Source organism: Phycodurus eques, chromosome 3 (genome assembly GCF_024500275.1).
Source record: "Phycodurus eques isolate BA_2022a chromosome 3, UOR_Pequ_1.1, whole genome shotgun sequence".
NCBI lineage: Eukaryota > Metazoa > Chordata > Actinopteri > Syngnathiformes > Syngnathidae > Phycodurus > Phycodurus eques.
Window position 1 is genome coordinate 5,209,672 of NC_084527.1, and position 23,499 is coordinate 5,233,170.

The 23,499-nt window shown below is 43.0% G+C and overlaps 1 protein-coding gene across 13 annotated transcripts; it reads right to left on the minus strand.

Annotated features, from left to right (window-relative positions):
* Window positions 1-242: 242 nt before the first annotated feature.
* On the minus strand, window positions 243-22,855 carry acacb (acetyl-CoA carboxylase beta). 13 transcript variants are annotated; one of them, XM_061671664.1, is made up of 54 exons: window positions 22,776-22,855; window positions 20,437-20,944; window positions 17,841-17,973; window positions 17,298-17,436; window positions 17,116-17,225; window positions 16,895-16,976; window positions 16,727-16,825; window positions 15,971-16,080; window positions 15,758-15,868; window positions 15,438-15,647; window positions 15,132-15,302; window positions 14,480-14,641; window positions 14,241-14,404; window positions 13,723-13,873; window positions 13,541-13,644; window positions 13,371-13,452; window positions 13,151-13,296; window positions 12,923-13,073; window positions 12,703-12,837; window positions 12,154-12,300; window positions 11,842-12,030; window positions 9,987-10,087; window positions 9,819-9,907; window positions 9,602-9,726; window positions 9,419-9,532; window positions 9,172-9,285; window positions 9,004-9,093; window positions 8,792-8,910; window positions 8,434-8,457; window positions 7,749-7,889; window positions 7,566-7,665; window positions 7,384-7,491; window positions 7,248-7,304; window positions 6,984-7,025; window positions 6,677-6,892; window positions 6,409-6,564; window positions 6,026-6,229; window positions 5,719-5,874; window positions 5,501-5,623; window positions 5,140-5,409; window positions 4,879-4,976; window positions 4,654-4,774; window positions 4,456-4,566; window positions 4,198-4,341; window positions 3,995-4,115; window positions 3,815-3,911; window positions 3,639-3,735; window positions 3,203-3,338; window positions 2,940-3,117; window positions 2,719-2,831; window positions 2,450-2,604; window positions 1,931-2,101; window positions 1,591-1,727; window positions 243-1,158 (listed from the first exon to the last, which is right to left on the minus strand). In XM_061671664.1, the coding sequence occupies exons 2-54, from the start codon at window positions 20,922-20,924 to the stop codon at window positions 1,041-1,043; spliced, it is 7,230 nt and encodes a 2,409-aa protein (XP_061527648.1). In that variant the 5' UTR covers window positions 20,925-20,944; window positions 22,776-22,855; the 3' UTR covers window positions 243-1,040. The 13 variants fall into 13 exon arrangements, with proteins under 13 accessions (XP_061527648.1, XP_061527646.1, XP_061527644.1 ...); XM_061671662.1 differs by having other exon boundaries at window positions 5,140-5,427; XM_061671660.1 differs by having other exon boundaries at window positions 17,841-18,003.
* Between the last annotated feature and the right edge of the window lie 644 nt (window positions 22,856-23,499).

Here is a 23,499-nt window from a genome sequence, read left to right on the forward strand (position 1 = left end):
TGACCGCTCGTCAACCTTTTTTGCTGTATATATTTGAATGTTCAAATGGCTATTACCACAGAAAAGCTCTCTTTTGACTGTATTTACCCAACTTCATTCCAAAATGCTGACATGTGCCATCGCTTTGTAATTCTGATTTTACACCTTTCATATGTGATTAACACATTGGATTGAATACTAGATGTGTATTATGTTCCATTCAAAATGAATGGGTAAATAAAATAAGTTTCTTTTGCCAAAAATAAATCAGTGATATTTATTAACACATTTGTTGACAAGATGACAAAGAACAGAGCTTATATACATTGATATAAAACAGTATACTTGTAGGTGGAAACAATGTGAAGTCCACCATTGAGTTAAGGTCATGATATACATAAACGCACTCAAACAAAATTCTAGATGTCCGCATTAAATAGATTTGGTGTTTTAGTCAATCTGGCGTGGGAAACCAAACTGATTGCGCAAGATAATAGCTATTAAGTCTGAACTGTGTCATTTCATTGAAAGAACGTTCACAGTGATGGTCGCACAAAGATTTGGATGATTACAAATCAATGAAAATGATCTGGACACTCGTACTACATATAGTGTAATACTAATTTTGCATAGTGCTAAATGTTAGCACTCCGGTTATGGATGTTGACAAAGTAATAAACGAATGAACGACTGCTTTGCACAACCAGCTCCTACTTGAAATATAAATATGAAGCTCTGTATGTGTAAGGCAAAAGTAACACTGGTATTATGCGTACAGAAAAGCAGCTGTGCAATGTGCATTACAGTGATAGCTTGTCAACCAAACGTGGCATCCTGGACTGAAGTGGTCTTTCGAGATCCGACTGCAACGTCCTTGCATGATGACGTGACCTGTCGCGCTTTGGTATTGTGTGACGTCAAGAGGGCGTCAACACTAGTTCATACAAACTGCTTCATAAAAATAGTTCTTTACCATTACACTCTTAATAGTGCAAGTGTATGCAGATAAGTCCTTAGTTGCCCTTTGATAGTAATACAAGCCTTCAAAAAGGTTGCAGAGTTCAGCTGTTGTCCATGGTAGCAAGCAGATGAGAGAGCTTGGCGAGCTGTGACGCAGTAATGTTCTGGCTCATGTGGATGATGCAGTCCATGGCGACTTCAGGGTTGGACTCAACCAGACTTTGACATGAAAACAAAGAAAAACAGTTACCGCATGTCAAATCTAATGAATACATTCAAACTATTTCTGTTTAATGCTGAAAATGTAGTAACTTTGCTCTTAGATAATGACAAAAGTGATCATTATCAGCGATATCCGAACCTGCTGCATCAGATATCCTCTCAAATCTTTTAACACCCCAACTTTGGATGAAAACGGTTATAGTAGCTTTGCAAATAAAGACACATGCAAACATAGATTAAAAATAAGAATAAAAAAAAGAAATCAAATTCACTGAACTTTACTGCTGGAACAGGCCTTAAAAGGAATATTCACTGGTTTGACTTTTGACCTCACTCAACCTTTGACCACTTGTTTACTACAGTAATATGGGTCCTATACATAATACTAATACTAATCTGTACAAAATAGTGGAGTGCACGTGTGCGTACCTGCGGATATGTTTCAAGGCATTTTCCCTTTTTAGGTACTTGATATTCTCTCGGATGGCGGATCGAGCGCCATCCTCTTTGGACCAGTTTCTTTCAAGCCACTCGACTACTGCTTGGTTGTTATCCCATAGGTACGCCTGGAGGTGAAGTCAGAAGCATAAAGTGGTTGCGGATATTGACGAGGCATGCCAAACAAGGGGAAAAACATACAAATGTTACATGCCTGGATTGCATTTTATTTTAGTTGAATATGGTTTAAAAAATAAAAAAAATAAAAATAAAATAAACAATAAAATTGAAATCCCTCGCGTGTTGAACTACACGCGCTGCAGCCACCAACCTTGACTGTTCCCTCTGTTTCAACAAACCAGCGGCGCAGCATGGACTGCATGTGTCCGTCACTGAGGTCTTTGTTGGCCTTGAGAATCTCAAACTTCACCACCTGCTCCAACAGGAGGCGACGCAAACGCCAGTAGAAGAAAGGCCGTGCCTTCTTCCAGTCCAAAATATCCTAAAAGACCAAGTGAACACAAACAAAATCATTTGAATAAGCATCTACCCGCTTCATTAGGTACACTCTCTTGCAATCCACTATAAAAGCTATAGTAACTATTCGGCTCAGTTTTCATTGACTGGTAGACAATATTATTTGTGCGGTATTTTGGTTACCTTGTTTCTCCGTGAGAGAAGCAATTTTTTTCCCCCTATATTAGATCTCATTAAACTAAGGGTCCCCTACCATGTTTGTACACTTTCCAATGTGTACCTTGCTCAAGTCAACCCTTAGATGCCTTTTCTACTTCATATTCACGTGGAATAAGTGTGTATGCAAACGTGTACGTGTGTCGTGGACACTCACGGTGATGACACCTTTCTCCTGCATCCTGCCAGGAGTGTCGTGAAGATCCGCAAACTGCACGGCCACCTGGTGGTAGATTGGCAACAGGAATTCTTCTCTTGCTTTGAGCTTCGCCTCCAGGTCTCTACACTGCTTCTCGGGCAGCTCTAGAGACGCTAGAAAGTACACGGGTGCACATGAAAGTCGGAAGAGAGGCAATTAACAATATTGCAATGAATTAAGTAGACAAAAATGTATGACCAATTGTGTGATTAAAAAAGATCACTTACCAAGCTTCTCAACCAGACCAGCATAGACAGAATCCAGTCTTCTCATAGTTTTCTTCAGGTCCTTTTTCCTGAATTTGATCTCCACTGTGCCCTCAGCTTCCAGCACACCACCTCTGGAGAGACACAAGGACATTGAATGACACAAAGACTGTTGATAAGCACTCACTCAGCATACAAATCAGTCTCACGCATATTCACATCAGGCCACTTGAGTCATGCACCTGCTCTCTCTGTCCGCATACAGTTCCATACACAGAGGGTTAATGGTGGGGTCAATAACAACCCACGACCCTCCTCTCAGTTCAGCATGTGGTGGAATGTACACCAGCACAGGCTGATGGAAACCACGCAGGGCATCCACGATGTAAGCCCCGAACTTCAATATCTGGTCATACATATCTGCGAGAAGGAACAATAGTGACTCATTCCAAATTCAACCATGTTTTGCCCATCATGTAATTCCTCTGCAGTGTACACGCTGCACCTTTCATTCCACCAGAGAAGCCCCTCCAGTTGGCAAACACCATGAGAGGCAGATGCTCACGGTTGAAGTCACAAATCGCCTGAGCTGTTTTAAAGGCTGAATCAGGAAACCACACTTGCCCAGCCTGTTGCAGAACCTGAAATACAACACGCACACAGCTTCATATGGATATCCTGTATGTGAAGTGGAATGAAATGTCGGCAAACCAGCCACTTCATTAGGTTGAGCCAGTGGAGTAGGGTTGGAAAAGGAAATTCAACAGCCTTCAGGGAACACAATAATTATGATGCATTACAGAAATAAACCACAACCAGATGTATAAACATTTTCTTCCAATCCAAACGGAGCATTATTCATTATTTATCGCATTGATGGTGCAGCTATGCTCCATGTTGTGACCGTTGAGAGCACATGTTCAGTAGTTAGAGCTACTCACTTTTGATTCGGAATCCAAGTTGGCCGGATCAGCTGGGACAGTTAACTCAACAGTCCGTGTTTCCACAGCAATGACGCCAAGGGGGATCCCTCCTAACCTGGAGGATTTCAGACAGCAGTTAACAAGCGGTTTACACATATTGTGCTATATCCTATTCATTAATAGAAGAGATTCACCGTGCTCTGCCCACTATGACAGTCTGAGCCCAAGAGTCCATGATCTCCATGAAGGAGGCATGGTCGAAGAATCCGCTCTGCCAGGCACCTCTCACCGCTACGAACATTTCAAACAAACAAGCATATTAGCTCGTTGGGCAATTAACAGGGGTTGTTTTACTTTCCAGTCATGGTGCTCACTCGGGTGGGGTCTCCCAGACAGCATCCAGCGGGGGTCATACGGGGCTTTTGTAGGAGTGAAGTCAATCTCTCTATCAACTGGATCTGTGGTTGGTACAACGGGCACCGGGGAGTGTTTGTTCTGACAGAAGAAGAGACAATCTCTTGTTAGTAACACAAAAGGTTGCCATGAGCACAGTAGCATCTGTAATACTCGGCAGAACCTTTGGCATGTAGGAGAGCCACTGGAGAATGGTGAAGACCCCCTCAAAATCATCTGGCACAGTCGTGTGGGTGACTCCATTGTTGTGCATAATCTGGATGCCACCCAGCTGGTTGTTGGAGGTGTAGACCGCTCTGCCCAGAACCTGCAAACACCAGGGCTTACTAAAAGCTCTCACCCTGCTAAATTGATACATTTTCTTTTTAGAGGAAAAAGATCGGGCTCCAAAACTACATTTAAAAGGACATGCTGATCAAACCTTGTTCAGCGCACTTGCTCCAGTCAGGATAATGTGAGAGTTCTCCACCTGGATCACTCTTTGGCCCAAACGTACCAGATACGCCCCTATTCCAATAGCACGGCAGGTCACCTTTAAAAACATATACGTATCAAACCTGTTCTCAAGGAAAATGCAATTGGCTTATTCTAGTTACACATGTCTGCCATGCAACCTTACCATGCTAATTGTAATGATTTCTTCATAGGCCTGAGAGGATTCTCCAGCAATGGCGCCTGAACCTCGCAAGTTTTCTACCCCAAGACCTTCATCCTTCCCAATGATGTCAGTGATTATGTATCTGGACAGACAAACAGTAATTGTAACACTGGCATGAGAGAATATACAAGTAGAAAAGGCGCACTACAAGTTACCGGTACACATATTTGAGTTGGATTGTTATACCTGGACTCTCCTCCTTCTTCCACATGGTGGCAGTGCACAGAATTGGTGGCGCTGATACGTGTATAGTCATGTGGTGTCAGGTAAAGATACTTAAAACCCTAAAGAGAGATGTACACAATAAATAAATATACTTCATTTAAGTTTGGAAACATTTTGCAGATTTCCTGAGTGACCCCTAGAGACAAAAACAGGAGTTAGGGTTTTTGGACGGGTTCATCCACTGGCGCCCACGGAAAAAGGGAATGCCAGCAGGCCCTTTACCTTGTAGGGGTCAGAGGGGTCAATCCAGGCCACCTGGAACATGTGTCTGATCTCCTCAGCAAGACCAATGCGTGCTCCGCTGTTGGCGGCGATGTAAATGCGAGGGATTCCCTCAGCTCTCGCCAACTCGGAGGCCCTGAGGAACAACTCATCTTCCTGAGGTCCAAATGACCCAATCATGTGGGTGATGTCGTTACAGATGACGAGGATCTCTCGACCTTCTGGATATTCCGGGGTCTTCATCTTCATCTTGAAAGCGACTATTCCCACCTGATAAAGAGAGGTATGCTGAAATAATCACACTGACATTCAGTCATGAATAAAAACGCTTACAATGTATTCCACTGGATGTGCAGCTTACGTCATTGTCTCCAGGCAGGCGGTTCAGCTGCGCCAGTCGACCTTGTGGATCCAGAACTAGTTCAGTGCACGTCAGCATATCTTGAGGATATTTGTCCCCTGGTCCCCACTGCTTAAATAGAGCCTATAGAATGATTTTAATGTGAAAGAGACATCTTTAGAACAGGAATAAGGAATGACAAAACTAAAGTTGAGTAATTCAATGTTTTAAAAAAAGACCTGCTTGAACATCTCTGGGAAGTCATAGATGTATGTTGTGCCCAAAGTTTGAGCCTGGAAACGCTTGGCCTGCAGCAAGTCTTTGGTAACATAGGGAGTGTTGATCAACATGCCTTGCACCGGTCCCTGTTTATCTCCGTATGACTGGAACATAATCTAGAAGGGGAATGAGAAGAAATAAAGTGAACTAGGACTTATTAACCTAATACATATCGCTAGTAAAAGTCCACCAACAGCTATAGCAACATGGTGTAATAAAGTAAAAGAAATAGCCATTCACAAAGCCACTACACTCAGATGTTCTCACCTGTCCAGAACTTGGGTCGGTAACTTCCTTATACAGGCTGATGTCCAAGTAATAGCCAGACTCATTCGTCAAAAAAAGACGAATAGGGATTGCGTGCCCAGTGGGAGTCAGGCGAATGTTGATTTTCAGCTCAGCTTGCAGGACTCGCAGCTTCCAAAGACGACTTCCATAGCGCATCACCATGGAACGAACGGACTCCTCAATCTGCGAGATAAAAGCAGATGATGTTTAACCGAGAATGCTCAAAACGGTACTTAAACATGAATTCAAATACAAAATTGTGTTGTAGTTCATTCAATAACGTAATCCGACGTATGCTGAAAATTTTGTGCGACATGTTTTTACAAGAGCATTATGGCAGCAGAGATGTGCAGCACACTCACTTTAGATGGGTCCATAATGACAGTGGGGACAAAGTTGAGGAAGATGTGGTTGCAGTCCGTGCGCACGGTTGTGTTACTGAAAGCCACCTCCAACTCGTCCATGGCCTCCAGCAGAAGACGTTCTCCCTCATTCTGAAGATACTCAAAAGAGGCTTCCTGATTGCACATGAAGACAAGCCAAATACCAAATCAAATAGTAGTCATACAAAACCCATTGTGAAAAGAAAATCGATAACTAGTTTGGGATTTTCCGCCAATAGTCTCTTGCCTTCGTAATCAAATCAGAGTGGCGAATAATAGCTCGGATGAAGAATCTGTAATCTGTAACTTCGGCACCCTCCTGAACACGCGCAGCTCCCAGGTAGAGGTGCATTTTGTGGTTGGCACAGGGAACAGCAGTCATGTCGAAGTTCCTCATGCGGTTCAGTTCGAGCTGAAATGCTAAAGCTGGCTCCAGGTTACGGTAGATCCGATCTTCCTGGAACTGTACATAATAACAGATCGGGGGGTTTAACCACCTCCTCAGACAGCAGCGCAATTTATGATGTTAGCTGAGAGTACAAAAATAAAATTACCCCGTCTCGTGCTCTGAAAGTGAAGAACTTGGGGAACTCCCTCTGTTGAAAAGAAATAGGATTACGCACTAATATGTCCTGTACATGGTCAAGGGGGGAGCTGGAGTGAATCTCAGGTCCTGAACTGTCCACCAGTCCATCACAGAGCACATACAGTATAGACAAGCAAGCATTCACACTCACATTCCCACCATATTTATAATCAATAATCACATTTAAAATCATTACTTATCATGGTAGTTTATAGTAACTGGTTAAAATTACCTTCTGCGCAACCAAAAATGTGATTCTTCTGATGCCGTATTCAAAAAGGGGTGATCTCTATGGAAAAAAAGGGCAGTACATTTGAGTTTTCTTCAAAAATGAAAACTACAACCGTCACTACAGTACATGAGCTGACCTTTGACTGGGCGAAGGAAGTGAAGGCAGTGACTAAGGCATCATCATCCTCAGTGTCTGCTTTTTTTATTGATACATTAATAATGTGTATTGGATTCTCCCTGGTGTTCTGTCAGGAAGTAAAAGAAGCAGAAGTTGTATCCCCAGAGAAACAGCAATCCAAATGACAACAAGAGCACTCACCTTAAAGTTCTCATCTCCATAAAAACTGGAGCAGGATTCTAAAAATGGCTGGTTCTCCAACAACGGCTCTGCAAAACTGCAGAGAACTTCGTCAAAGGTCCTGCAAAATAAAAGAAAGTCAGTGTTCTTAATGCTTGATAAATGTGGAATGAGATAAGAGTGTGAAAATAATGAGAGACAGACCTTTTGAAATCATCAAAGCAGTGAAACGCTACCATAGCGCCCATGCGTTGGCAAGGTGGGGAGAGAGCTCCCTCCAGGAACAGATCGCTGCTCTGCCGCCGCATTTTCAACTGGCCTAAAGCGTTCAGTGGGACGGGAACCCTGAAAAAAATTAAGACCTAGACTGGGACTAGCAGATAGCACCACCAAATTTTCACTGTTGTGATGTGTGCGTTGTCGACAACAGAAAAGAAGGTTAAAAGCCATTTTAAGTATTCGAGGCAATTGCCGTTTCGTTTTTTTTGCATATTAAATACAAACTAGAATGATCACCGTCATGTGCAATCAGAATTATATACATTTTAACTTCATTGTTTCATTAAAAGGATTACGATTTGTTATTGAGATCAAAAACTATAGCTCGAAATCTGAGGACAATATGAGATGTTTAAGAGGAACATGATAAAACACGAAGGCGATGATGACTGAACCTCTCAAAAAGCTCTGTACAAGTTGGGAAAAGTGTTGCATATAGAGAAGCTCAGCTAGAAAGGTGAATTAGGAAGGACTTGTTATAACAGTCCTTGAGAGAAAATGTTTCGTAATTCACAGGAACGGTAGAAAGGCAACACAATGCGACTGGCATGCTTCGCTGTGAGACATACACACCATCAGGTGTAGTTGGCTGGGAGGAGCTTTACTCTACCTGTTCAGAGTAGGGCTGCTCCCTCTGAAATAAGATGATTGACAGGTGAATATTAGCAGTGGAGGATCAACATCCTCCTCTACCTCTAGGCATTCTGATTTAGACTGCACATTCCAGTTTAGTGGGTAAAACTAATTCTATAAAGAGAAGGTTGGGCATAAACACACTGCACAAAATGTTATGTTACTTTTTCCACAGCTGCCTCAGAGGAAGTCCCCCACCTATCCTGTCCACCCCATTTATGACAGAATAGCATTTGTGGGATATGGCCTGGTTTTGGACATTTAATCAGGCTACAGGTCGTCATTCATCACCAGATGAGTTTCAACAATTTTAGCAAAGGCTGCAGTGTTGTTACCTGTTGGGATGCGATGACGGCAGCATAAACTGGAAATCGACAGCGCACGTGCCGTCCTGCAGCTGGTGATGCTGGATGCTGTTGAGCTCATAGGCAATGTAAGCTCTACGCACATACACCTGAAAAGAAGACAGAGGGCACGTCACTATTACTAAATTACTAAATAAACCAAGGCATAAAAGCATCCCGTAGGGTGAGTTCACGATGCATGCCTCCAGCGCAGCCATGCAGACAACTTGATTGGAGTGGTAGAAGAAATTGGGCAACACGTCAAAAATGGAGGTCTCAGAGAGGATGAGTTTCTGGTGGAAATGGAAGAACGCAAATGATTTGATATCCCACTGGTAAACGTGGCCGCGACGTGTATTCATAAGACATACCTTCAGGTTCTCAGGGCAAAACTGATGGCCGTACATGTCAATGGCAGAAAGGAAGATGGATTCCACTTGATTGTGCCTCAGTTCATACGATGGTAAATGAGAGGCAATCAGAACCTACACCCGATTATTACACAGAATGAGGTGTATATGTCAATAGATAAAATAGCACATTGACAAACAAAAGCGCCTCATGACGTGCTAAAAATATACCCAATATTACAGTGAACTGCTTCGCTCAAAGTCTTACCTGTCTGGCTCTTAAGGCGACCTTGGAGTTCTCCATTTTACTGAGTTGAGTGAGTTCACTGAGAATCACCATCAGCTCGTCTGCCAGAGTTGGATCCCTTCCACACAGTTGATCCTACAGAAAGCCAAAGATATTCTACGTTGTGTCGAATTTCAGTTGTGATGAATATGACGGGAGCCTTACGATGAGCATTGTGACCAGGATGTTCTTCTTGAAGACCTGGGCATGAGAAAAGATGTATTCCAGCACAGGACTCATGTCGGGCTTGTACTGCTCCCTCAAATTGATTACGCACTTGTCGTAGTGAGCTGTTTGTGGAAAAAGATCAAATCCCACACACCAGTTGGTTACGATAAAAACATTTTCACTCCAGATAACTTCTGTAAAGTATTACTGTCACCTTGCTGAAACTCCATCTCTACTCGAAGGTATCGCTTCAGCAGATCCAGAACCACAGATTTCATGTAACCCCGTATTCCACTGCGATACCTGGAACACGTCCCATAAAACAGGAATCGGTGCAATGCCAATTACTGAACTCATTTTTGAGAAATATGAACAAGCTAACCTCTGTACCAGCTGAACAATACTCTGAGTGTTGATAAAGAACACCTCTCGATCCGCCTTTCTCTGAAGAGTCGCCGCATGGCTGTCGAGAATATTTGCAATCTGGATTGAAAAGGAATATTGTTAAACACTGTTCACTTGGATAATTAGTTTATACAATAACAGAACTCAGCATTAATAAGTAGAGTCCAACATATTTCTCAGTGATTTTTTTTGGCTCTGCTTTGATATCCACCGTTAGAAATAGCTTAATGTAACTGTCTATTTTTCTGGTCATGGTCTGGTGGGTGCATCTGCAACATAATTGGCATTTCTAATATTTAAAAATAAGGTAAGCAAAATCCCTAATTAAATACCTGTTAAAGACGGCCTTTTACTAATTTTCCTTCATTTATGATGGGGAAAGAATAGTAATTCATCCATCCATCTTCTACCGCTTATCCGAGGTCGGGTCGCGGGGGCGGTAGCTTTAGCGGGGACGCCTAGACTTCCTTTTCCCCAGCCACTTCATCCAGCTCTTCCGGGGGGATCCCGAGGCGTTCCCAGGCCAGCCGAGAGACGTAGTTTCTCCAGCGTGTCCTGGGTCGTCCCCGGGGTCTCCTCCCGGTGGGACGTGCCCGGAACACCTCACCGGGGAGGCGTCCGAATCAGATGCCCCAGCCACTTCATCTGGCTCCTCTCGATGTGAAGGAGTAACGGCTCTACTCTGAGATCCTCCCGGATAACCGAGCTTCTCACCCTCTCTAAGCGAAAGCCCGGACACCCTGCGGAGGAAACTCATTTCGGCCGCTTGTATCCGGGATCTCGTTCTTTCGGTCACGACCCACAGCTCGTGACCATACGTGAGGGTAGGAATGTAGATCGACCGGTAAATCGAGAGCTTCGCCTTTCGGCTTAGCTCCTTCTTTGCCACAACGGATCGATACAAAGTCCGCATCACTGCAGACGCCGCACCGATCCGCCTGTCGATCTCCCGTTCCATTCTTCCCTCACTCGTGAACAAGACCCCAAGATACTTGAACTCCTCCACTTGGGGCAGGATCTCATCCCCGACCCGGAGAGGGCACGCCACTCTTTTCCGACTGAGGACCATGGTCTCAGATCTGGAGGTGCGGATTCTCATCCCAGCCGCTTCACACTCGGCTGCGAACTCCTCCAGTGAGAGTTGGAGGTAACGGCTTGATGAAGCCAACAGAACCACATCATCTGCAAAAAGCAGAGATGCAATACTGAGGCCACCAAACCGGACCCCCTCTACGCCTCGGCTGCGCCTAGAAATTCTGTCCATAAAAGTTATGAACAGAATCGGTGACAAAGGGCAGCCTTGGCGGAGTCCAACCCTCACCGGAAACGAGTCCGACTTACTGCCGGATATGCGGACCAAACTCTGACTCCGGTCGTACAGGGACCGAACAGCCCGTATCAGGGGGTTCGGTACCCCATACTCCCGAAGCACCCTCCACAGGACTCCCCGAGGGACACGGTCGAACGCCTTCTCCAAGTCCACAAAACACATGTAGACTGGTTGGGCGAACTCCCATGCACCCTCGAGGACCCTGCCGAGGGTGTAGAGCTGGTCCACTGTGAATAGTAATTCAATACAAAAGAATGTTGTTATAGTAGTTGATCCAGCCATTTTCCGTAGAGCTCTCCCAGCTGACTTTTATTAGAGTAAGAACCAAACATGATTAAAAATGATTTATTCATTCATGAATCTTATCTGACTTCACTCTTTACTTATTTATATTATCTTCAATAAAAATGAAAACAAAGAAAAGGTTACTTTAAAAAGATTTGGGACAGTACCCATTTATGCTGAGCACTGATTTCTAAAAAAAAACAGTTTAGGTTTGCACCCTTTGGCTTGGAAACTGGCACAGGACAGAAGTGATGTTGCTGGCATATTGGGCCATGACTTTTCGGATATCTTTCTCAACACCAGGTGGGATCCGACCCGCCACACTCGTCATGATCTCCTGCAGCTCCAGCAGTGGCAGAGAGGGATCCCTCAGAGTCTTCATGAGGGTTGCTACCCACTGTTTCAACTGCAGAAAGATATATTTAATAAAAAAAAAATAAAAATAAAAAAAAAAAAACAGCTTTTCAAGTCTGTATGATCTTTTGATGTTGATCGAAATTCTGTAGCAGGTAAGCTTGCCGAGATGTACCTTGGTGCTAAAGTAGGGCTCTTCGAGACAGTAGCCATCCATTACTTTAACTAGATTTTCAAGGATGCTGTGGAAGACCTGGTGGAGCTTTTCCCCAACAATGGGCAATGGGTGCTGGGCCGGTAGGGTGGCTGTATTGAGCTCTACCTACATTATGACAGAATAATATAGTAAGACTTAATTTCATCAGGGGCGTAGTGCACTAACCAGCCAAAAGCGGGATAGATGGACAGATATAAACAGACAGACAGACAGATACTTTATTCATCCGCAAAGGAAATTCACTGTTCCAGTAGTCTCCACAATTCAAACAAAAGCTGGCATGCCAAATTACTAACAATTAAAAAAAATATATAAAATATGAAATATTAAACATAGTATCTAAAGATCCCGAATGTATAAAAAAAGGGGAAGATAAAGGAGATACAGGTTGCTTTCCAAAAGAGTTTCCACATGATGTGTCTACATAACCCTAACTAGTTATAATAGCTTGTTTTTATATTAATATGACGAAACCTGGACATTTGAGATTTATTTGAGTTAACTTGCCCGGTGTATACGGCTAGGGTCATCCAAGTTCATATGTGCCATCACACAACCCGATTCCAGAACTGCCCCGGGCCTCTTGATAAAATGTACATGCCCTGCCTGCTGCACAGTCAGAGTCATCACCATCTTCATCACCTGAGTCCACAAACACAAACAGACGGTCACATAAAAATACAGCAATGTATTAGTTTGACCAAAATGCACATCTCCTCAAATTCACCTCGATCTCTGCATACGTCTCTCCTGAGCAAATATGAGCTCCGTCGTCGACAATATACTGCAGTAGTTTACCAGCAGAAGGCGATCTCAGCACAGAGGGATCCTTTTCTTTGTCAAACACGCACGTCTTGTTGCCAACAGTGATGCGGTAGCTGCAGAATTCAAGTAGTATATGTGAAAAGAATGTAAATAAATTCAGTGTGACTCTTTAAGGTAAAAGAACACTTACCTCTCCAGCTCCTCTTTCATATAGGTGGTATGGCTGCTCCCATCATAGGAGAGCAGAAGGCCACCATCACTCAGGCGGTGGACATCTATTTCAATGTTGGAGCCATTCATTATGATGACATACGTTGTTGGGGACTGGCGAGCGACCTAAAGTCGACAACAGAGGTTACTGATTGACAATGAAAACAGCAACTCCGCTAGAAAATGGGAAAGAAAGATACCTTCAAGCAGAATTTCACTCCTTCATATATGAGATCGACACTGACAGAGTTGAGGAGGCTGGCAGCAGGCAGAACCTGGCCTCTGTCGGTACAGAAGAATTTGGGTACACAATTATTAGTAGTCATATTAGTGTCCAGATGTTTAAAAGACTTGAGAGTTTTGCACTGACCTTTCTAGTGAGTGCAGAAAGTCCGACATGCTCTTTCTGAAGCTTGCATCAGCAACATGCAAAGCCCCGCAGACAATGCCCAACATGGTGTCCGGTCTCTCTGCCTGCAGAAGGGTCACATGGCCTCCTGTCACAAAATTCAGCAGGTCAACATGATGACACAGCTACCAAACAACTCATACCTGCACTTTCTCTGCAATGAGGTGATCCAGCCAGCTAGTGTCTATGTCATTGTTTCGGAAGCTCTCCGTTTCCAGCAACTTGATGAGGTATTCAACAGTGGTCCTGAAGTCACCTCTGATTGAAAGCTCCTTCATAGCCACCACCATGTTCCTGAAGCAGATAGCAACCAAAGGGTGACACCAGATCAAGAAAGGAGACAGAAAACAAAAAGACAACAGTAGATCCATTATTTTGTATACTCCATGATGTTTATTAAAGGATGTGTTGTTTGACAAATTCTTCTTCCCATTCCATTCCTTTTATCACACAGACGAGATGTTTCTCTGACTGGACTGTGTCGAGCTCCACCTATAGCTGTTGGTCCTCCACTGGAAGGCTGCCAAATATTAGTATGATGCAGTGGCGTTTTAACTACCCTTTCTAACTTTAGGAACTGGCAAGAAACACAACTTGGTATATTTTCCTCAAATCACATGTCTGTTTTACGCTATCAGTGTAGCTACAAAAAGAGACTTACGAAATGGCTTCTTCTCGGTTCTCCCCCCAGGAGAAACAGTGTCCGAACTGTGAGTCAGCAAATTCATGCAGACCGCCGGTTGCTCCGACGCTAAAGTAACCCCAGACATTTTTACTGCTGCGGAAGTTCAGCTCCTGTACTGTGCCTGAGCTGGGTTTGAACCCCTGTAAACAACAAAACAAGACTTACCTTTGAGGAAAATTGCAATTCTTAATTGCACCGGTGAGAGTGAGCTCTACCTCGTCAGGGTTCTCACTGGTGATTCGGGCTGCTATGACGTGCCCCCTTGGACTTGGTGGGCATTCTGGAGTCTCAAAGTTAATGATGTTGTCACCCCATGCGGTTTCCCCGTAGAGCAAACGAATGTCTTTAATTCTGTAAAGGGGGATGCCCATGGCAATCTGTCGTGGATGACAACATGTGTGAAACTGACTGAATTTGTTGCCAAACCCTGAGAATTCTGAGAAAACATACAATGAGGACAAAAATATTTGGAAACGCCTCAATCGATCTGGATTTGCTCTAGACTGCTAAACATTAGCGCTACAGTTTCCCAACTTTGTGCAAACTGTTTTGGGGAAGGTCAACATGACCATGCCCCAGTGTGCAAAGCCCACAGAGGCATGGTCACGTGCATGTAGGTGTGGAAGAAATAAGATTGAGCTCAACCCCATCAAATCCAACACGATGTGGATGAATGGGTTAAAAAAAAAAACATCCCACACCCAATCTTCCAGAAAAGTGGAAGCAATAATAACTGTAAGGTTAAAGATAATGCATATTTTCTTCTCATTTCACTTCCCTGTGAGTGTAATGGCCACCTGTCCAAATACGTTTGTCCATATTGCATCTTCTGTAACTATATTTGGGACGGTCCGGTGATGGCTTTACCTGAAGTTGGGCAGCTGGAAGGTTAACATCTCCAATCATCTCTGTACAGGGATGTTCTACCTGCAGACGAGGATTCAGCTCCAAGAAATGGAAACTTCCATCCTCAGAGTAAAGATATTCCACGGTTCCAGCACTGACGTAGCCCACCATCTTGGCTAGCCTAACAGCATACTAGGTCAGGAAGAGGAAACCAAGTGACAATTTGCTGGCCAAGCAGGCAGTATCATCACCTGGAGCCAATACATGGGTGGGGGGGGGGGGGGGGGGGGGGGGGAGTACACATGAATAAATAAATAAATAGATAACCCGTTCCATCTGCTCAAACGTCAAGGGTGCCGCTATAGTCGCAGGTGCTTCCTCTATGATTTTCTGGTGCCTTCTTTGGATGGAGCAATCTCGACCAAACAGAGAGATGGCGTTTCCATACTCATCCGCCAGGATCTGAACCTCAAGGTGCCTTGCATGCTGGGCCAGCTGCATGATGAAAATGGGCGAGCCAGGTACTTCTGTCTGAACCTGCACCCAACAAACATGTTTGTCATGACATACAAAGCACTGCAAAAGTGGAGCTGGGTTACACGGCATTGGCATGAAAAAAAAAAAAAAAAAAAAAGGAGTACACATACCTGCCTAAAGGAGCTTGGGAAGTCATCAGCACATTCTACTTTTCGGATACCTTTTCCGCCCCCGCCCTCCGAGGTTTTGATGACAACTGGATAGCCAATTCTCTCAGCTCCCTGCCACGAGAGACACACAATACAGTATGAGATGCTACCTAATGAATGCCACTCCTTTGGCGGCATATTTCGAAAAATGCCAGATATGTTGAACATGCCTACCGCCAGACCATCATCTACTTCTTGAACACAGCCCTTTGTGTAGACCTCAGGAGGAACACTGATTACATTGCTGGGGATTTGGTCAGCCTCTGTCCAGTTCACTCTCAAACCTGGAACGGGACAAGCAGAAAAGCATTTTCTTTTTAAACAAACACAATCTAGGGCAGCACACTGAAAATTGTCCTTAGGTGTGTGTGGGTGTGAATGGTTGTTGTTCTTCATGTGCCCTGCAATTTGCTGGCAACCAGTCCAGGGTGTACTCCAGCTGCAATAGGCTCCAGTTACTCAATGAGGACAAATGATATAGAAAATTAGATGGATAAACACAATCTAAAGAGATTTAATTGAAGGAAAAAAATGGTGTCTAAAATTCCCCTTTAAGTGCAGTTCTACACCACTACAAAGAGATTCTGTGAGTATCTAATATATATTCAGTGGAAGTCAAAAGTCCTACAATTAGAATTAGACAACTTTTTAAGGGGGGGGGGGGGGGGGCTTCTAAGGTCACACAACAATTTTTGGATGACGTTTCAAGCAACCCTCAGCAAATCTCAACGCCTCAGTTCAATGAGCACGTTTTTTTCACTAGCTTTTGTGTGTGTGTGTTTTGGTGACCCTTATTCTTAAAGATGGACCAGTCTGAACACAAACTGTTAAGAGGCGAAGACCTTGGGAGAAGAAGAATATACACAGTATAACTGTCTACATCTCAGCAATGTTGTTTACGTAAAGTGAGACGAGAAGGAGAGGTCAAACCTGATCCGCTCCACGGTAGTGTGGGAATGTCTGCACTCTGGGCCACAATAGATGAAGCCACCTTATCCCCAAGAGCCCACATAGCCTTGCTGGATGGCCCTACAATACATATATAATTAGAAAAACAAGCACCGACACGAAGAAGTGGTCTTTCAAATTTTGTTTTACCTAAGAATGAAATGCCTGCTTTGTTCAAAAACTCGGGTAGCTTGGGATTTTCTGAGGCATGACCCCAGCCGGCCCACACTGCCTGTTACGAGAGACACATTAGCTTTATCATTTTTGTTATTCAACTTTATTATCATTATCTTTTTTTTTTCTTTTTTTTTTTAAATCACGGAGTAGATCAGGCAGTAAGCAACAACAACAACAACAACAGTGTTACTTACCTGCACTGGGATTCTTTTGGCAATATCAACTATCAACTCCACATTGGCATAGTTGTTATTGTTTGGTCCACCAGGAACAGGCACATAGTGATCGGCCATTTTGATGTATTCTGAGAACAGACAGACATAGATTATTTCGCTGCATGCTGATAACGTGCTCAATAATAACCGCTATGTAGTACCTGCATTCGCTTTCAAGTCTTCAGGGGTAACCATCACCACAAAGCGGATGGTCCTCTCATTTCGAAACATCTCATAGGACCAGCGTCGAATAGAGCGCATGCATTTGACTGCAGCGATCCCGTTGTTGGCGATCAGCACCTGTGAAAGAAACAACCGATTGGCCGAGGGAACAAGGAAGGGGATTTGCACAGCAGAAAAATATAATGGCAACAATGCACCATTTGTCACCTGCAAAATAAGTGAATGGCTAAAAAGTAGGTAGGGCCTTAAATGCTAAGAGGAGACGCGTGTTCATCCAAAACCGCACTTGAGGACGACGAACAGGCTGATTCTGAGGAGTTGACAGTTACATTGATGCCATGGTAACTTAAATGGTGAACATAAATTCCTTTATGGGCACCTTTAATATATCGGGTTCTTCCTTGACCCATGCACCACCCAGCTACAAAGTTTAGAAAAACATATTGACAACCCATTCCAATGAAAACATCAAAGGTAGTTTAGGAAGAACAGAAGAGTTTTGTTTTGGGTTTTTTTCTTACTTTTTCGATGACACGATTTCCACCAAAGCGGGTGACAAACTCGGCAGGTGAGGCCACCGTGAAGTCTCGATGCAGATCCATCTTTCTGTGTTCGCGTCCTTTTTTTACCAAGTGAGGGCCAGACATGCTGGGCCTGGAGCAGGAAACGTTGGAATTAGTTGTCCTGCCAAGAAACAGTGTTTGGCTCACACGCCCTCGTCAATAATGTCGGCGACGGGTAGCTGCAACGAGCTTTAAGAGTTCTATGCGACCACACAGGTACGCAACTGAAGAGCGGTATGAAGAAAATAAGCTGTGGATATCAAAAGCCAAAAGTCAAAGTCAAAAGTTCAGTTTCTAGGATACAGCAGCCAATCTACGGTACTGTATGTCCTTATCTTGTTTTCTGCTGTTGCAAGTAAATTGTATTTGGAGCAGTAACACTTCTCACAGAAAAGAACTCACAAAGTGCTTTACACGGCTAAAACTGTTGTCCTAAAAACAACTTGACGTAAATATAGCATAAAATAAATAAAATATATAGTCCAATAGCTGGCTGCTCAGACCCACTCGGAAAGTTCACATTGTATAAATAATATTTATCAGAACACAACAGAACAGACATCAGAACGAAACAGATTTTAAACAGTCTGTGTAAACCAGTGGTGATTTATTGCTGTGATTGATTTTAAAATATATTATACGCGCTCACTGGCCCGATCTGTAATTAGGTCCAATATAAGCGCTGCATGTTTTTATTGCATTATAGTGAGAGGTGTTTCTAATATTTTTTGCTCATCTTATTTTGCCAGGTGAGAGAGGCAAACTATTAGTAACACCTCACCAAAACAATCTATTTCCAGCACAGTGCTGCTGGCCCCAGCGCCGTTCGTTCCAAAGCCTCGAATCGAAATAGGACCAATAGTGACTCAAACCTTTGTAGAAATGCTTGCCCATGTTTGGAAGTGAACTGTTTGATCGGTGAACTAATATATATTGGAAAAAAAATGCACTTACACTTTCTTCGGCAAGGTGCAAGAGATTGTACTTGTTTCCAAGCATGTTTTATTCCATTTTCTTGTCTTTCTTATCTCTCTCCTTGAGGAATGTCAGCACATGCGGGACATAAGCGGCATGTACAGTACATAAAATGGTGAGTTTTATCTCACTGATAAAAGCCGCCTGACTTCAGCTGTGAAGCTCAGAGTGAAACAACTGTTATTCCGCTTCCTTCCTCTGGAGACAATTTGTTTATAGTTGTTGTTGTACACGCATGCTTGAACCAATAAGAGCTTAGTTACATGAGCAATTCTTCCTGTTCAAACACATGTGCAGTGGCATCTGTTTGGAATTGTGGCAACCATAAATTCCAATGTAGAAACTTGATACAAAACACACGTCTATACTAGCTGGTGTCAAATAACAAATCTTCAAAAGTGACTGACCTTTGAAAATATGGGAACCGGGTGGCACTTTGAAAATGTCTCCCTCCATTACGTAGCAAGCTTTACGAGCTTGTGCGTTTCGCACGTGAAACGAATAACAAAAGAATAACACTTCCTGTCCGATTCCCTCTGTTGCTTCTCCCCTCCCACAAGTCCAGATAAGACAGATCACAAGCTGCCCATTAAAAGTTTAAACAGAGCAGACCCAAGAGTGGCGGACAAAGTGTTCCTTAAAGTGCATTCGGAGGAAGCAACTACTTTACACTATTGAGGCTAAATATTTTATATGACTACATAGTGCCATTTTCGAATAGTTAAACACAATCTTTTCCAGAACTCTAAATACATAAAAAGGGAATAATGGGACTCTTCTAGGATCTTGCTATCATAAAAAAAAAAAAAAATGTATGGGGAATGTTCAAGTAACATTTTAATATTTGTAACTGTCGTACACTGTTAATATCAAAACAAACACTGTATTGCATTTAGAACAAGGGACTGCATATGTGTTTTGCTAAGCTGTAGAATGTGATTCAAATCGCCCCTGCCTTAAGAGCCATTATTTCCCCAAAATTTTGCTCCAATTCCAAATTGGGGCGCTTGACTTTAAGGTTCCGTTGTATTCTTAAAAGAAGGCTTCTCACACACACGCACACGTGTCGCACAACTAAATATTCCTCCTTATACCTACTGTGTAGAAATGTTCTGAAAGGAGACTTCGTACCTTTGCCCGTGATAAGTAACCCACAAAGAAGGAAAATAAAAATAACAAAATGTACTATTGTCATTGTCAATGTAATTCGGAATTAAGAGGAGGTGGTTGGCCCTGTGATTGGCCGTGCTTTGACCTGGAGCCAGAGCACAAATTTCAAAGTCCCTCGGGTTCCAATAATAGAGCAAAGGGGTGTGTAGCATACAACAATAGCGCAGGTCAGCTTGTTGCAGTCAGATGATAAGAGCCAATTATTGAGGACGGGGCTGAGTAGGAGCGCCATATGTCTTGACGCTCGTCGAGAAGCAGAGCGTAAACAACTTTCAAATGAGACCAGAGTTAACAATAAGCAAGACAAATAACTGTGACTGAGACGTATCCATCTGCATGTGTCAGACTGTCGTTCGCGTGTATGTATGTATCACACTGTATGCCGCCACATTAAATGGCTAAATCTTACTTCATGCCTGAGGAGCTGGGCTGTGGCACTTCGGGGGGTGTCAGATGACGAGATGATTTGGCGGCGAAGGTTGACGGCTGGGAAGCGCCACTCGGCGGCTTGGCTGCTAAAGGCTCCTCGTCCGATGAATTGTCCTCCGAGGCTCCCAGAATAAACTTGAGACGCTCCCTCGCCCTGGGCCCGGATCTGAGCATCGGCACATTGGTCGTAGAAGGATTTATCGGGGTGAGGGGCTGCTGTTGCTCTTTCACGTGAAGTCCCGTAGAGGAGCTGCGGGCTTGGAGGCTGTTCTCCTCAGGCTGTGTCGATACACACCGTTGGCCGCGATGAGAGGAGTGTGCAGCGGGCACATTCTCCTGAAGCGGAGAAGGGCCGTCGCTCGACGGAGAGTCCTCTCCTTTCTCGAGCATCGCCACTGTGCTGCTATTAATCCTCCGCAGGTGAAAAAAAATCCATAGCATTAATCCCAACAATGCAAACGCGAGCATTCGCAGACATCCTCCTGACACTGTCGAAGAGAGGAAACAGCTCATTAAATGAAGTTACATTTTTATGGACTCATTCACTGCCAGGCGTCGTGAAAGCAAAGTTCCCCATATTGCCAGCCGCTTTACAGCATTTCGACTGCTCTTTCAAGACCCATAGAATATTGTGTTCTGTGACAGTATAAGCACGGAACCTACCAAAAGTAGGCGCTCTTCTTTCATCAAAATAAAAGTTTGTTTCCATCTTTTTCCGTCCTTTAGTAATCAGCAGTAGAATGTGTTAAGGCCCCCCAAAAACACCGGAAAGGGGGCTTCTGGTGAAAATAATTTTTTTTTTTTTTGCTTTGTAACACCTCGAAGTATAAAATATCAAAAACAAGACTGAGAAAAAATAACATATGACCACAACATTAACACTGATGCAAACTCTGATCATCGACAAGGACTGTGCTAAAAATGGCGCCTTTCCAAGATGATAATGCTCAGTTTGATGAAATATTAATTTAACAATATGTTTAGTCATGTCGTTGTAGTCATAGTGTGACCTGAGACCTTTCCCTAATATTTGAATTGCTTACTTTAACAGCAAAACATTTCAAAAGAATGATACGGTGTAGTTCTTATTTCTGCAAGAGCAGAATATTTTTTAATTTTTTTTTTTTATTCAGTTGTCATTTCAGATCTCATTAGATTGTGCAAGGGCGCCTAATGAAATGTCCTGTGAGCATATAACAACTGCTGGATTATCCGAACGTATCTTGTTAATATAACAAGTAGTTTCATTGCACACAGTAATTCAAATTATATTCTGATCTATTGTAGCTCGCCTGTGAACTGCATTGTTTGTCCTTGTCCTTTGATTAAAGTCAATCTGCTGGGAGGCATAGCAGGGCGGCAAACAAACGGACTGCAATATTTTATTCTAGCGTGGGGGCTTCATGTCTGAAGGAGGTCATCTGAAGGTGGTCAGAGGTCATATGTGACTGATAACTGTGATAATATTGTAGGGGATGTAATGTCTGAAGGAGGTCATCTGAAGGCGGTCAGAGGTCATATGTCACCGGTAACTGTGATTATAATACTGTACATTTGAATGGCAGACCAGCACAAAACAATAAACCACTTCCCATTAAGGGATTCAACTCCAGTACGTGTCTATTCAAATCATACGCTAGATGCTTATCTTAGGTCACACTTTTCCCGTGCTTTTAACATAAGGAGCAACAATTAGCATGTTGTAGCCTCCAAAGCACAGTTCAAAGCACATGCAGCCTTTCCCAGGCGGCGTCTTGTAAACAAAACAGCCGCTCTGCAACAGCTGCCTTCGGATCCAAGAGTGGCTACAAATGGAGCAAAGGTCAGTGCTGGACTGGGCGTCTCAAGACTGGCGACAGAGGACGCTCAGCTAACCACAGCAACCAAGCACTGAAAACAACTTTTTTCATTCAATAAAAACTACGAATCTCGCGTGTCGTAAACTTGTCGGGTCGGTTTAAACGTCTTCTTTTTTTTTTTTACTAAGTGTCCTTCAGCAGAAAACCCAGTGCTTTTTTGAGAAAGTGGCTTGTCAACATCAAACACATTGACACTACAGTTAAGAGTATGAAGTCATCACGCTGGCTGTACATCAACAATATTTATGCTTTTATCCGCACAGTCGGGATGAGCGATAACGAGCTCACGATTTGTTTTAACGGTTGTTCAACGCTCGATGCTAGCAAGCTAACTAACGGACAACAAACTCTTTCCCCAGCAACCTCCAACGACACACGTAACAAAAGTGCCTCAAGACAATTACCGGTGTTTTTAGTGAGTCACTTTTTAAAAGTTAAATCGTCTGTCAGCTGCACCTACCTGCAGTTTGCTGTCAGTCACTCCCCAGTGAAGCAAGTTTTTTTGTTTGTTTTTTTTCCCCTTTTTTCCCCCCAAGCATAGTAAATTGTGGTTAAACTCCGCCCACGGAAGCGGAAGCTCCCACAAAGATCGTTTAGAACTGTCAATGCCTTTATCCGTGCGGAGAAACGTAGTTGTAGTCTTTTTCTCGGGCATCTCCGGACTACCGAAATAATGGAATGATTCTCATGAATAATAAAGACTGAATGACCGAGACAGCAAAAAATAAAAAATAAAATAAAAAAATTTATAAATTCCGAACTTTTTCAACGTGCTACATACGTCACAGTCTCTTTATTGAGACGCCTGCATGTAGCCTTCCCCCCCCCCACCTCTAAAATCGATTCATTAAAATATATATATTTATTTATGTTGTATTCATTAATGTTATACAATAAATTTATTGTAAGGAACAAAATAAAAAAGAGTATTTAAATAAACAATTTTAAATATACTTTTATGTTTCACTTATGTAATTGGTTAATGGGCGTGTTGTAAATAATCAAATAAAAATATTCTTAAAATAAACATTTCCATATCAATTTTATTTGTTCGAATAATTGGTGAATTAATTGTAATTACATTTATTGTATAGTTTTTTAAAAATCACATAAAATGAGAATGAATATGTATTTTATCATGTTTTAACATGTTTTACACACATATTTTAACTTCTTCGAATGAG

What these genes read in the sequence shown, in the direction of transcription:
- acacb (XM_061671659.1), bottom strand. Translation starts at nt 20,924, where the DNA reads ATGCTCGCGTTTGCATTGTTGGGATTAATGCTATGGATTTTTTTTCAC. An exon ending in GAAATCGTGTCATCGAAAAA is followed by an intron (nt 17,437 to 17,840) that starts GTAAGAAAAAAA and finishes TTTCTTTCACAG; the next exon opens with GTGCTGATCGCCAACAACGG. An exon ending in ATGAAAGAGGAGCTGGAGAG is followed by an intron (nt 13,074 to 13,150) that starts GTAAGTGTTCTT and finishes TGAATTCTGCAG; the next exon opens with CTACCGCATCACTGTTGGCA.